At 55.9% G+C, this 14,318-nt stretch overlaps 1 protein-coding gene across 1 annotated transcript in view; it reads left to right on the forward strand.

Annotated features, from left to right (window-relative positions):
• Nucleotides 1–14,318, forward strand: part of LOC125752101 (cadherin-23-like) — a 285,602-nt gene that overhangs the window by 74,121 nt on the left and 197,163 nt on the right. Inside the window, exons 3-5 of the mRNA XM_035715256.2 lie at nt 894–1,036; nt 1,606–1,653; nt 1,765–1,857. Of these exons, the coding sequence (XP_035571149.2) occupies nt 894–1,036; nt 1,606–1,653; nt 1,765–1,857 (284 nt within the window). The remainder of the gene's footprint in view (nt 1–893; nt 1,037–1,605; nt 1,654–1,764; nt 1,858–14,318) is intronic.

Below are 14,318 nucleotides of genomic sequence, written 5' to 3' on the forward strand. Positions count from 1 at the left end.
AAAAAAAAAGAAGAAGAAGAGGCAGACATATTAGCTCCTGTAGCTGAGAAGCCCGGAGGTTGGAGCTAAAATCAGGCACCGCTGGCTACACACCCTCAAACCTTCAGGAGTCTCTCTGTGCACCATTTGGCTCTATTTTCCTCCTGTTGGCCTCATTCTCAGGCAAATTCTTCCTGTGTGGTGCCAGAGATGGCTGCCAGTGGGGCCAAGGTAGCAAGGCCAGTGGAAGAGGGCTTCTCTTTCCCGGTCATTCCAGCACAAGTCCCAGGGTCGGCTTTGACTGGCTCGTCTGGGTCACATGCTCATCCCTTAGCTAGTCATTGTGACCAGGGAGATGGAATGCTCTGATTGGCTAAGGCTGAGAGGGATGTGCCCATCCTGGAGCAGAAGAACTGAAGGGGCCTGCCCTCATCAGAGCCACTAGGAGCAGGGAATCTCCAAATTTAAAATCAGGAAAAAGGGGGGGATGCCTAGGTGTCTCAGTGGTTGAGTGTCTGCCTTTGGCTCAGGGTATGATCCTGGGATCCAGGGATCCAGTCCCAGATCAGGCTCCCTGCATGGAGCCTGCTTCTCCCTCTGCCTGTATCTCTGCCTCTCTCTCTTTCTCTGTATCTCTCATGAATAAATAAATAAAATCTTTTAAAAATAAAAATAAAATCAAGAAAAAAGGGGATAGGCAAAGGCCACAGCTCTTCATTACCCACATAAAAATACGATGAGCCACGGTTCTCTGTGACAGGCACGTAACACACTGTGACACGTGGTCAGGGTGGGGGCAAAGAGCCTGGGTCAGTGACCTGCCGGCAGTGTGTGGGCTGGGACTCCCGAGCAAGGTGCCGAGGAAGGGACCCACTCCTACTGTCACTCTCTGATCTCTTCTGTGGCTATTCCAGGTTCCTCTGTGACCCAGTTGCTGGCCCGAGACATGGACAATGACCCCCTGGTGTTTGGCGTGTCTGGGGAGGAGGCTTCCCGCTTCTTTGCCGTGGAGCCCGACACAGGTGTGGTGTGGCTGCGGCAGCCGCTGGACAGAGAGGTATATGACCCGGCCATGCCCCTGTCCCAGTTCTTTCCTGGCGGGCAGACCCTGAGGGAGGCTGGCTCATCATCTTTTAGGGGCCTTCCTCTGAGGCCCCATTCTGACCCCAAAGTAGCATCATGCTGCCTAAATGGTGTCCCTCAGTCCATCAATGCTCGCATCTGGACTTGGGGTTGGAATGGGGTGGTTGGGATGTCTCCAAACAAGGGACAACACTGGACGGGCAAGAAGGACCATGGCCCTGGGTTCATGCCCCATAGAATGGTGGCTCTGTGGTATATACAAGTCTACCCCCATGAACAGTGCTCCCCTGAAGGACATTTTCCAGAGACACCAATTCTGGTGATGTGGCAGCCCGTAGCAAATTAAGGTATGAGTTTGAAAACCCCAACCCTTGTTTTCTCCTTACATTTGAAGAAATGGCCTCAGAGGTGTCTAGGGACTTGTTCAAGATCACACAGCCATTTAGAAGCCCAGCCCAGATTAGGGCCCAGGGCCCAGGACTCAGGACGTGGGAGCACCTCTCTCTAACCCTGCCTTCTCCCTCCCCCCCTTCTCTCTTTCAGACCAAGTCTGAGTTCACAGTGGAGTTCTCCGTCAGTGACCACCAGGGGGTGAGTGTCTCCTGAGGCCCCTGCTGCCCTGGGAGGCAGGGTCCTGGGCCCTGGGGCAGAAAGAGGCTGGAGGCCACTGCCAACGTCAAATCCCCACCCTTCTCTTGCCAGGTGATCACGCGGAAGGTGAACATACAGGTCGGGGACGTGAATGACAATGCACCCACGTTTCACAACCAACCCTACAGCGTCCGCATCCCTGAGGTAGGAGCCCCCAGGGTCACACTTAAGGGATGTGGAGGGTGGGCCATCTGGGCGGGGGCTGAAGCTGGGTACAGGGCAGCTCCAGCTCTGCTTCCCCTGCCCACGCCGCAGCCCAAGCACCAGCCCTGGGCAGGTTAGTGACCTTGCCGACAGCTCGGAGGGTGAGGGCCTACCGGATGGTCAAGGACGGTGGGTTGGAGGTGGCCTCAGGCCTGATAGAAGGCCTGCCTGGGATGAGCCCCACAATTCTAGCTGCAGGCAGGACTGGACAGGAGGTAGAAGGGGCAGGTGTCGTGGCCTCTTTGCTTCCGTTCATAGCCAGTGTGGGCCACGGGCACGTGGGTTAGCAAGCCTGACCCCCGGCTTTCCAGCTGTGTCCAGAACGGGTGCCCCCAATAACCCAGGAAGCAGGTGGTGGCTCCAGGAAGGCACTTTCTTTCCCTAGCCTTATGCTCGCCCGCCTGTCTCCCTGGCCCTCTGCTCCTTTGGGTCGTCTGTGTACTCTGAGTGTGTTTGCATGAGTGCAAGCATGTAAAACCAAGCCATTGCTGGTAATTGAGAAGTACAAATTATTGCATTACAAACGGTTCATTAATAAGCTGGCTGCCGGCTCCCAATGGTACTAGGGTTCTCATCCCTTACTGTCCTCTCCCAGTGACTGATGGCAGTCTTCTGGGCTGGTAGTTAGCAATTCAAAGACCTTGAAGGTGGTGGGTAAAGAGCTTCTATTGGGTGTCCCTCGGGCCTGCCCTCAGGGCTCTGGGTTGAATGGCAGCAGTAAAGCCTTGGCCTGGGAATGATGGGAACGGATTCCCCTGGGGAGAGGCAGGTTCAGCACCAAGGCATTGGAGTTCCAGCCCCTTTATGTTATATGTCACTGGATCAGGGAAGGGGAAGAGTCTTTAGAAAATACCTGTTCAGTTTATAGATAAAGAAACTGAGGCGCAGTGTGGGACAGTGACTTGCCCAAGGTCACACGGCTTTGACTTTGAGCCTTCCGACTCCCAGGGCAGCCTCAGATTCCCTCCAAGATGAAGAGACCTTGTCTCATGCCCTCCACCCCTCACCCTGTTCCTGGCCTTCCTTACTCAGCTGTGAGCCAATGGTCTTATGCTGGTGCCAGACGGAGGGAAGGGAAGACAAATGTGAGGGTGGGAATGCACGGAGGCTCCCGCACCTTGCCCTGATGTGGCAGGGCCTCGGGAGGGAGAGCCCACAGTCCCAAGCAGGGGGACACATTGCCCTGAGCTGTGGCCAGCATGTTCGGGGCTGCAGCTTGGCTCCGGGCCCCCTCTCATTTGGAAGTCTCCCTAATTTAATTAAGGGTCTCTACGTGCCAGCCTGTGCTCCGGGCCCAGGCTCGGAAGCCAAGGGCACGGCTCAGAGTTAATGAGCCCGAGCCCATTGCTCAGCTGCCATCCTGGCAGGCATGGCTGCCCGTTGTCTTCTCTCACAGGGGGCAACAGGCAGCAGCGATGGCAAGGGGACGAGAGGTCACATCCCTCCTCCCCAGCCTCTGGGCCCGGGGCCAGCCTTCCCCTCGCTGCCTTGCCAGGAGATGTGACCTCCAATGCCGCCCTGTTGGGATCCCCTGGGATTCTCCGAAGGCCTCTGCCTCCAAGGAGAGAGGCTCTCCAGTCAGTCATCTATTTAACAAATATTTATTGAGTGTCTGCCGTGGGCTTGGCGCTGTGCCATGCACCCGCTGCGCAGAGAGACCTGGAAGGCCGGAAGAACGAGCAATGACAGAAGCTGAAGCTGGCGGCAGGAGCCCCCGGGGTCCGGCCCCTGCTCTGCTTCCAGATTGCTGGGTCCATGTGGGCACGTCACTTAACCTCTCTGGGCCCCAGTCCCCCTTATCTAACAACAGCAGGGGACAGGCAGGATAAAGTGGCCTGCCTGCTGCCCATCTGATGACATCTGATGACTCTCCTCAGAGGGTGGGCTGAGAGGGGCCAGCCACAAGGACACACAGTTCTTGGAGGGCAGCCTGTGTGGTTTACTTGCTCGCCTGTAAACGTCCCCAGCTCCCCTCCTTGACTTGATACTTGATGCCCTACTTAGGGCTGCTCGGTGGCCGGTGGGGTGTGGTGTCAGCTGGATGCGGGCCTGGCCACTCCTGACCTGAGTGGCTTGGCACCGACCAGCCCTGGCCTGGTGTGGTCACCTGAGCTAGAACTTAGCTGCCTGGTTCAGGCCCCAGCTGAGGTACCAGCAAAGGGCCTGCTGGCTCCTGGCCCGGAATTGAGCCTGGGCTCTCCTGCTGGCCTGGAGGTCACCCTGGCGACCCCAGGGCCCTGCCCTTGAGAAGTGTGATGTGTGACAGAGGCCCCGTGGAAGTGAATGGGGTAAGAATGCAAGCCAGAGAAAGAGGTGGGGCTCTGGAGACCCTGTGAGGTGTCAGTGCTGAGGGGTGGCCAGAGTGATCAGAGAAATCTCCGCAGGCCTCCTGGAGGAGGTGGCTTTCCAGCTGACTCTTGCCAAGATAAGCAGTGGAGGTCCTGTAAGTCAAGACATCTGGGATTTAGTCCTGGCTGTGCCTGGGACTGGCTGGGTGAGACTGGGCTTATCACTGCCCCTGCTGGCTTTGGTCCCACTAGCTGTTAAACTGGGGGATTGGACAGGTTCCTTCTAAGGCTGATAGCCCGTGGTCTGCGGATGCATCCCAGCAGGAGAAGCTTCTCCTTCTCCTTCAAGTACTTCATTATCCCTGAAGGGCTGGCAGAGAAGCTCCAGTGGCTGTTTCCATCTACTGAGCTCCCCTTCTCGTCGTGCCAGCCACCTGTCCCGTCTCCGTCACCTTCTCAGCAGCCACTGTCCCCAGCCCTACAAGCCCTGATCATTTGGGGATCTGTTGTGCCCAGAACCCGAGGATGGGTGTGAAGAGCAAGTTTTCTGGGAGACAGATTCTAGGTCTATATAAGGAAGAACTTTCTAGTATGGAAACCTAGCACGCATTCTATCCCCCTACCCTTCCAAGGATGTACTGAGCTCCCCAGCCCTGGCGCGATGCAGACCAAAGCAGAGCTACGCGTTTCAGAAGCCATTCAGAACTGAGTGTTCGAGAAGGGGTGGATCAGAAGGTCCCAAACACACCCCATCAGAATTTCCTAGGGGACTAGCTACGATGCATATTCCTGCACCCCTGCGACTCTGAATCCGTGGCCTGGGAAGAGCCGGCCCCGGACGCTGCATTTCTGACAAACCCCACTGGTGGTGGCGAGCCCTGGAGCCTGACCCCTGTGGCCTTCCCTACCGGAGTGCTCCTGAGGTGGGGTGAGGGCAGCCCATCCTCAGCTGCCGGGAACAGGAGTGGGCCTGAGGCTGGATCAAGGCCAGGCCCTGCCCCTTTCTCCAGGAGAACCTGCAGGCCCCCTGCCCCAGGCCTGCCCCTCTCTCCCGCCCCCCCAAGGCCCCGCCCGGCCCCGCCCCTGCTCTGGAGAAGCCAGACAGGTGTGTTTGGGTTTCTGTGTTCCTGCTCCCCTCCTGCCCAGCCCTCTCCCCTCACTAAGCTGTTCTACATGTAATTATCCATTTTATCAGGGTGAAAGGGCCTGCAATTCACTTGTCGAAGCCCTAACGAGGCAGCGTGGATGCTTTCAAGTCCGTAAAGAAAAGGGAAATCCTGCTAGAATTGGCAACTTAATTCACCAAGCCAGCCTCGACAGACCTCATTAAGTCCCCGTGTATTCATTTCAGGCTAATGGCTGTCATGCTGACTGCTGTTTGATTTGCTGTAATAGACTTTTATGGCGTTCCAATTTGCTCAAACGTGTTTGCCTGTGTCTGTGCCCAGCAGCACCGCTCCACTACCTTCATTAGGGGGGGTGTGTCCGCCTCGCTGACCTTCAGCGCTGCCCTGTCCCCTGTGTCCTCCCCGGGGCCACCCCCCACCCCCCCACCAGCCCTCCAGGTGTGCCCCGGGGAGGTGACCCTGAGGCCAGGCTGTTCGGGCTGCGAGATGGGGGTGAGGTGAGAATTCAGACAGTGCCAGGTGGCCCCTGGGGTCAAGGGGTCAAGGAGGGCTTCTGGAATCTCAGGGTGGGCCGTGTCCTTGAAGTTTCGACAAGTTCATGCACCTTCGCTGGACGGTTGGGCTGTTACCCACCTGGCCTCAACCTACCCTTCTCACCTTCCCTGCTGGCTTCCCCAGCGCCGATCGCCCTGTCAGCCCCGGGGCCGATTCCGTGCCTGGGAGCCTGTGTCTCTGTCTCTCTTTTCTCTTGCTCCCCCGCACACACACTGTGCCGTTCTAACCGGTACCCGAGTGTTTTCTTTCTGCTCCCAGCCGAACTCGATTTTCCCTGTCCTTTGAGGCCCAGAGCTGATCCATCGTGCCCTGAGCCACTCAGTATTTTTTTTTTTTTTTTTGTAAATGAACACAGTGAACATTTGCTGAACAGCTATAGATCAAGGCCCAGGGCTTCTAAGCTGGCTTGGACACGTAGGGTAGAGCAAAAGGGCTCTCCCATTGGCCAGCTGTGCAACTTAGGATGGTGACATAACCTCTCTGGACCTCAGTCTTCTTATCAATGAGACAAGCAACAGTATTTGCCTTATAGGGGGTGGGAGTGGGGAGGTGGTCATTGTGCGAGATACAATAATGCAGGTGGGTAAAGCCCTTAGCCCGGTTTGTGGCTTGTTGTATATTTAGTAAAATGCTGGTGATTAAGACCAAGGTCTTGGCCTTAGGGAAGACAATTTTACAGAGAGAAAGCCAAGTAAGAGGAGGTCTAATAACATATAAATGTGTTAAATGCCATGGTCATTTAGGGCGTGCAAAGCAGGCTGGAGGCACTGTGGAAGAAATGACCTGGTCTATACGCAGGGACCATTTGTTTGGGACCTCACGGGATGTGTAGAAGTTTGGTAGTCACACAGGGAGGTTAGGGTGTCTCCGGATTATCATATACTTCCTGTTCTTTAGCTTCCTTTCATATATTGGGATTGCCAAAAGATAGAAGGGCACTCTAACCCCTGACCAGAGATCTTTTTGGAGAGGGCCAGTGGCAGTTGGTGTACGTGTGTCCCTCACAGACACCCAGTGTCCCCTTGTGGAAATAAAGCTGGGCTGGAAGTAGGTTCCCTGGGGACCTGTCCAGATCACTGACAGGTCCTGCATAGATCTTTGTAACTCATGGCTTCGGGTGACCAGCTGTGAGGTGGGGAGGAGGCTGGAAGAGGGGAAGAGGCTGGCAGATGGACCGAGATGGGACAGCAGGGGCCCCGGGCCCCCTCAGCTGGGGACATGATCCAAGCCAGGGTCTCCCTAGGCCACCCCATCTCTCCATGTCACTTAGCAAGGACAGATGAAAGCCACTCCTCCCTGGAGCTCCTTAGTAGAAACAGGAAAGCAGGGAGAAGGAGCTTCCTGGTGAGCATCTGTCCGTAAAACAAAGTAATTCATCCCTGCGATAATATAATAAGTTGACGCCGTTGTTATTGTTGAGAGCTTCCTCTGTGGCCAAGGCCCTGCTAACTGAGCGCTCACTGCCGCCTCACACGCTAGCCACGCTTGTCAGTCCCATGCCACGGGTGTGGACATGGAAACAGAGAAGCTCCGTGCCTTGCCCACAGCTTGCCAAAGGTGGAGCCAGGATTACGAGACAGGCCTGGTTCTGTGGCTTTTGGCAGGTAGCTTCAGTTCTACCTGCAAAAGGGAAATAGCTGTGCCTGCCTTGCAAAATTGTCTCCAGGATTGAAGGAAACGGGACCGTCTTGGGGGGGAAGCACTTAGCATGGGGCCCAGCCTCAGCAAGTGTCCGGCATGCGGCCCTGACTGTGGGTGGTGGTACGTTCAGCGCCCCCACCAGCCTGAGCAGGGACCGTGTGCCCCCCCACCCCCTGCACCCACTCCGGGAGCCTGGCCAGTGGACAAGACCTTGGCAAATGGGCAGAGAGCCCCGCTGCTCCCCTCTGCCTCTTGGGCAGTTGGGAGGGTAGCAGGAGCCTTTGCGCAAAGGGATCTGCCCCCACCGGCTTTCTTCACCCAGGTGAGGGGTCCTTTACTGCTCACAGCCTGGGGTGGGGGTGAGAGCAGCCAGGCCGGGTGCTGGAGTGAGAGGGTGCCCCCACCTCGCAGGACACCCCAGGCCTCACTGCTGGAGCTCTCTAGTGCCCTCTATTGCCCGCCAGTCCCCGAATCTCAACCATGCCCTTCTCTGTGCAGTGGGCACGCAGACAGACGAGGCCCCAAGCATGCAGGGGTGGGCATGACCAGACGTATTAGCACCCACTGGGGCCGACAGCAGTGCCCCCGGCTGCCCTCCTCATGGCGTGCCCATCAGACGCTGAATGATTTATAAACTGCATCCTCATGTTGCAGCGAGAGGTGGGGGGTCGGGGAGCTCCCACTGGCTTGTGCCTGACGTTCCCCCTGAGATGTCAGCTCTGCTCAAGAGAGTGTTGTCTCCCACGCCAGGAGAGGCAGTCCCTTGACAGGCCATATTAATTTATACCTTGGGGCCATGGTGCCCGGCGGCCCCCTCTGCATCTATAACCACCCACCTATTGATTTGGGAGAGGGAGACCAATAAATCATCTCAGGGGCTCTGGATCCTGCTGACCAGAGCCAGAGTGGTTTATTCTAGCCCCACACTATGCCACGTCTCTGTGCCCCTCAGTGAGCACCCTGAGGTGCTTGCACCTCCTCCGGTCCCCCACTGTCGGCACGATGACAGATACCTCCTGTCTCGCGGCGGGCAGGTGCCACAGAGCCCGCAGCAGCCAGGGCAGGGAGCGTTGTAGCACATGGGCACGTGCACACGGGCAGGGCAGCAGGCCAGCTGTTTCTACAGAGTCTCGAGGTGGAGTGGCGTGTGCGTGCGTGTGTGCACGCGTGCAGGTGATACGGTGTGTGTGTGTACCCACTTAAGTAATATCATCTTGTCTGTACCCGAGCAGTCTCACTATCTTTCATTTGTCCTGACGACAACCCGGTAACTTAGGGGAGAATTTTTCATCCCATTTTAGAGATGAGAGAAACTGAGGCCAAGTTCACCGACTTCTTCATGTCTTTCCGATCAAGTGTACTTGCAACTGGAGCCATAGAGTCTTGCTCCCTGTCGCCTTCAGCACCTCTGCATGTGTCGTTTCGTAGCTTTGCCGAGGCCTGCTTGTAATTTGCCCAGAGTTGCAGAGAGGAGGCCCCGATCCAGCCGGGGTGGGGGCAGACAAGCAGGGGAACCTGAGGCCTCGTGCACGGGCTGAGGGGACTGTCACACGGGCCCCAAACAGGCTGTAGCGATGCAGGGGAGAGGCTTCACTCAGAGCCCTCTCTGAAGTGAGGACCACCTCTGGAGGTCAGGACTCTGTCAGGGTCATAGTGACCCCCCTACCTAGTGACCTGCAGGGTTAGTGTGCCCCTGCCTCTAAGATGTGGGTCCCCAGCTGTGCACACACTATTGTTCTGTGAGAAGTAGAAGACCCATCCCTGCAGGTAGACACCAGCCCGCTCCCCCACAGAGCCAGGGACCCCGGGTTTCCCCATGACCCCCGCGACACCTCCTCCATCATGGCCATGGCCATGAGCACCCTCCACCACTCTCAGCGAGAGGAAAGAGGGCAGCATGGGAACAGGAGACAGAAGGAGCCCAGATGTAATTAAAATTATTATTTTGTTTGAACAGTAATAATGTTCTTAATTACACCGGTTTCCTCGCCGATTCTAGCTGGGAGTCTTCGGGGGCTCATATAATTCTGTCGCAGTGGCTGCAGGACCCTCTGCCATGAATACGAAGCAGGGGGCCTATGTGCAGAGCCCAGCTCGCGTGCATTAGGGGTTCTCTGGCACATGACGGGACACCATTTATTGTCCCCCCCCCCCCTTTAAATAAAGACCCTCTAAAAGGAAGGAGATGAGAGCTGGCTGCAAGGAGATGCTCCTGCAGCATCGTTGGGCTGCCAGCCACACCTGTCGTCTTCATCCCCTTTCTCTTAAATGGTCTCCTGTCTCCCGTGGTGGGGCCTGTGGCTGGAGGGGTCAGGTCTCCTGCCTACATCTCATTTCCTCCAGGCAGTGGGGGTCTCCTCAGACCCTGGATGGGCGGCAGGCTGATGAAACCGATGGTCGAAGGACCAGCTTTTGCTTTACCACATCCTGACTTGTGTTCCATCTGTGACATGGGGACCCTGAGCCCTACTGTGACACAAGGCAACAGAGCCACACGCATATAGGTTCTGACTCCAAACCAGGAGGCCATGAGCAAGATGCTTGGTCTTTCAGGGCCTCAGCTTCTCCATCCGTAAAATGGGGGCACATTGGAGTTGCATAACAGCTCAGGGAAAGCACATGTATGCAGCACCACACTCGTGGGGTAGGTGACTGGTATTCCCACTGCTATGAAAAATTCTCAGAGAGCTTCAGGAAAGTCACTTGGGGTCCAAGGAGCTTGACAGAGAGACTCCGTTGCCACGGCCTGATGGGTTGATAGCAGGGTGTGAGTGGTCAAGAGCTTACAGTCTGGTGGGAGACAAGAAACATGTGGGAAACATGAAATGAAAACATGACAAAGAAAACAAGGAAGCCGTCACCAAGAGATAAGTGGTAGTGGCCTGAGGACGTTCCAAGTGGGCTCCTTGGAACCAGCACCAGAGGGACCATCAGGGTGACTTGACCTAACCACACGTTCTGTAGAGGTCAACCAAACCCGACAGAGGAAAAGATTTCCCCAGGGTCCCCACCACCACCACCACCCCCAGAAATCAGTGGCAAACCACTGAGACCTAAGGTGACCGGGGAAGATCCTCAGGGCATTGGTCCCCAGAAGCCATGAGGTCTCCGTCCCTCCCCTGGAGTTGCAGCGCTGTTTGCCCGGGTGGTCTGATGTCCAGAGCCAGGCTGGGGAGAGGGGAGGGGAGCTGCCTCCTGGGCTCCTACGGCCCCCACAAGCTTGAGGGCGGTGGCGGGGCGCGCAGCCTTCCGATGCGGGGCCCCGGGGCCCGTGTGACTGTGTTGCCTGACCTCCAGCATTGTCACTGCTCTTTGTTCTGGAGACCCTGGAATTTGGCCTTTATTTACCCAGACAAGTTGGGAGTATTGGCCGTAAGGCTTGCTGACAGGCCTGGCACCCTCTCATGACAACAGGCCCCACCCCACGGTGGGCCTGTGTGGGTATGTTTGCAGGCTGCCCGACCCACCTTGCCTTCTACCAGGGGTGGGGTGGGGGGAACAAGAGAAAGTGAGTGAGTGCTTGGTTGATGGAATTATTATAATTTCTCTGATTCCTTAGCAGCCTTTAATTACTTTGCAACTCTGCGGCGCTGGCTGGGAGCTGGGAGGCGCTGGGCTCTCCCTCTTTATAATAATAAGTGGAAGCCTCCTGTCCGGCTATGAGAAAGGCCGCTCTTCTCTCCGGATGCAATAATACAGCCGAGAGATTGCACCCAGGGCATAATCACTAGGTACGATGTAATCTTCCCCACTCACTGTCTTCATCACCCATCGGCCAGCCCACCTCCCAGGCGGGGGGGACTGCCAGCCACAGAGAGCCGAGTGTCCGGCTGCGTCCTTGTCCAGGAGGGTCACAGGCTCGGGATGGCCCCTCTCCCAGTCCTGCATCTGAGAAGGCCTTTCCCACTGACCCCTCCCCTCTCAGCAGCTCCCTGTCTGAGCCCAGCCCGCTCCTCCTGCCACTCTCAACACAAACCCTTCATGGTAGAAATCCATCCCATTAGGTGAGGTGAAGCCCCAGGCTTCCCCGGGCTTCCCGTCCTAGATCCTCACCGTGGGTGGCCGCTTTCCTGCTGCCCTGCCTTTGCTCATTCTGTGCCCTCCCCCAAGATGCTCTCACTCCTGCCCCCTGCACATTCCTCCTCCCTCCATTTAGCCAAATCCTATTCTTCCTTCCTTCCTTTGGAACAATAAAGTAGGGGAGGTGGGTACTGTGTCCCCATTTCACAGACAAGCAAGCCAAGGGTTAGCAAATCAGACTTGCCGGGTCACTTCTTCTGGAAGTGGCTGGCTGGGATCTGACCCCAAGCCCTTCACCTGGTCTCTCTGCTCGGCTTGAAGGCACAGGCTTGCTTTAGCTCCTGCCCTTGGAGTTGCTGCCTATACCCACTCCCTTCTGGTTTCTAAACCCCACTCCCAGACCCACCCTCTGCCTCCTGACCCTGGCTTGACCTTTCCCATCTGCGGTGGCCCCAGGACCCCACTGTGGGCAGAAGAGGTTTAGTCACATGCAGCTCTGGTTGCTGAGCCTTCCTGGGGCTGGCCCATCCAGAGGCAGCTCCTCCTGTCTTGGTCGCCTTAGAGTGGCAGGAGTTGTACCCTGGAGGGGGCTGGAGCCCCACTGCCCACAGCTGGGAGGCCTTTGTGGGGAACCTTCCACCTCCAGGGCTGAATTTGCCTCTCCTTGGTAATCCTGGGTCAGTCCTTGTCATCGGGGACAGGACAGAGAGGAAGCCTTGAGCTTAAAGCCTTAGGTGAGTGGGACAGATTAACCCCTGGAGTATTTTCTCCGATGCCTCCTTCCCCACCAGCTTTAGGAGTTTTCTTTTCTTTTTTTCTCTTTTGGAGTCTGTGTATTTAAGCATATGTACAGAGAAATGAACAACCGTAAGTGTTCAGTTTTATGAATCATCGCAAAGTGAACGTAGTTGTGTAGTCACACCTGCATCAAGAAACAAACTTTCTTGCACCTGGAAGCGTCTATGATTCCCAGTCTCTCCCCCTAAGGGTTACCACCATCCTGGCTTCTATCCCCACGGAATACGTTTGTCCGTGCTCAACCTACGGTATATGTTCCGTTTGGTTCTTATTACCACCTAAGCTATGGAATAGGTGGCTTCCTTTCAGAGGTCACTTCTCATGTGTGAGAATCAGTGCTGAGGTTAGTGGTTTGAGTCCTGCTCTCACTGCTTCCACTTGGGAGACCCTGGGAGATGTTGTGTCTCTGCTCTAGTGTGTGTGGCGCAGATGCAGGGTTGCCACTGTGCTCCTCCTGCAGTGCTCCTCTGCCAGGGCCTGTGATGGTGTGTGTGTGGTGCTCAGCTGGCAGCCTGCATGCAGAGATCCCGGAGGGACCCTCCCCTGCAGGTACAACCTCTGGGCAGAGTCCCCTGGGAGTGGGCTCATCTCTGCAGGTGGATGGACCTGTCCAGCTGCTAGGACAGGAGGATGCAGGGACAGGGGTGGCGGGCAGTTACAGGAAGCTAAATGCAGCCAGCAAAATACAGGCTGAGAAGAAGGAGGCAGAAACACAGCAGGAGGACACTTTTCCCCACAGTGCCTCTTCTGGGCCCCACAGGAGTCCTTCAAGTTGGTAAGAAAAGTCTGATTATTCTCATATTATAGCCAGAGAAATGGACCCAGAGAAGTCAAATAACTTGCCCAAGGTCACAAAGCTCGTCCTGGATTTTGTCCTCACTTTACTGTCCCCCCAGAACAAGTCTAAATGCATTCTACCCCCAGCTTGTCCACTCGGGGTTTGGGTTTAGTGTGTCTGCTGCCTTCAAAGGAGCCGGCCTTGAGTCTGAAGAAGGTGGAAGGAGGAGGGTGTTTGGTTAGGAGGGGGATTCTTCTGTAGTGACCTTTATTGTGCACCTTCAGCCTCCCACAAAGCTGTGGCTTATATCAGCAACCCAATCTGAGGTCTGCACAGAAAAACGCAAAAATCTTTAAAGGCTTCTTAGCAGCTTGAAGTAATTGTTTTTTTTTTTTTTTTTTTTTTTTTCTTTCCCTTACCTGGGCAGGGTTGGGGCAGGTCCAGGGCAATGGGAGAAGAATAAGGAATTCTTCTAAAGCAGTGTCTTTCTCCCCACGTCCCCAAACCATCAGATCCCCCAAATTCAGAGACTGCCCAACCTTTAAAAAAAATCCCCCCAACACAACCCAAAAGATTGGGGTGGAGGGAAATGCAGCAGCAGCTATTGGGGCGGAAAGCCCTAAATGGTGTGGAAGTAATGTCTAAAGTGTGCTGGCGATTACAGACATTTCCACGGAGGCACGCTCAGGCTGCATGGGTCGGCGCCAGCAGCGCTGGGGAAATAAATAAATAAGTGAGCCAGCGTTGGAGAGCCCGTTAACTGTTGCTGTGCGGAAGGGAGGGATGCAGCAGGTTACTGGGGAGGGTGGAGGGAAGGTAGGCGCATTCATTCATTCCTCCATCCATCCCATTCATTCCACTGTTCTGAGTCCCTGGGAGGTACCAGGGATGTTGCTAAAGCCTTTCTGTGGTGGGTAGCCAGATTCCCCCAGGCTGGTGGGGTCTGATCCCAACCGCCCCCCCCCCCCCAAGCCAGCCTCCCCTTGACTCTCCTGCATCTCTGCCTTCTTTCCAGTTCCTGGGAGCACCCACCCTGCTACAGGGTCTTTGCATGGTGGTACCCTCCCTTTCTTCATGAAGTCGTATATCCCTTGAGATCTACAATCCCTGATGGATCTTTTTTTTCCCAGTATGGAACAGATTCTCACGTTCTGGGTCTTCAGAGCACCATAGCTCTGATCTTGAGATGTAAGG

This window comes from Canis lupus, chromosome 4 (assembly GCF_003254725.2).
Source record: "Canis lupus dingo isolate Sandy chromosome 4, ASM325472v2, whole genome shotgun sequence".
Lineage (NCBI taxonomy): Eukaryota > Metazoa > Chordata > Mammalia > Carnivora > Canidae > Canis > Canis lupus.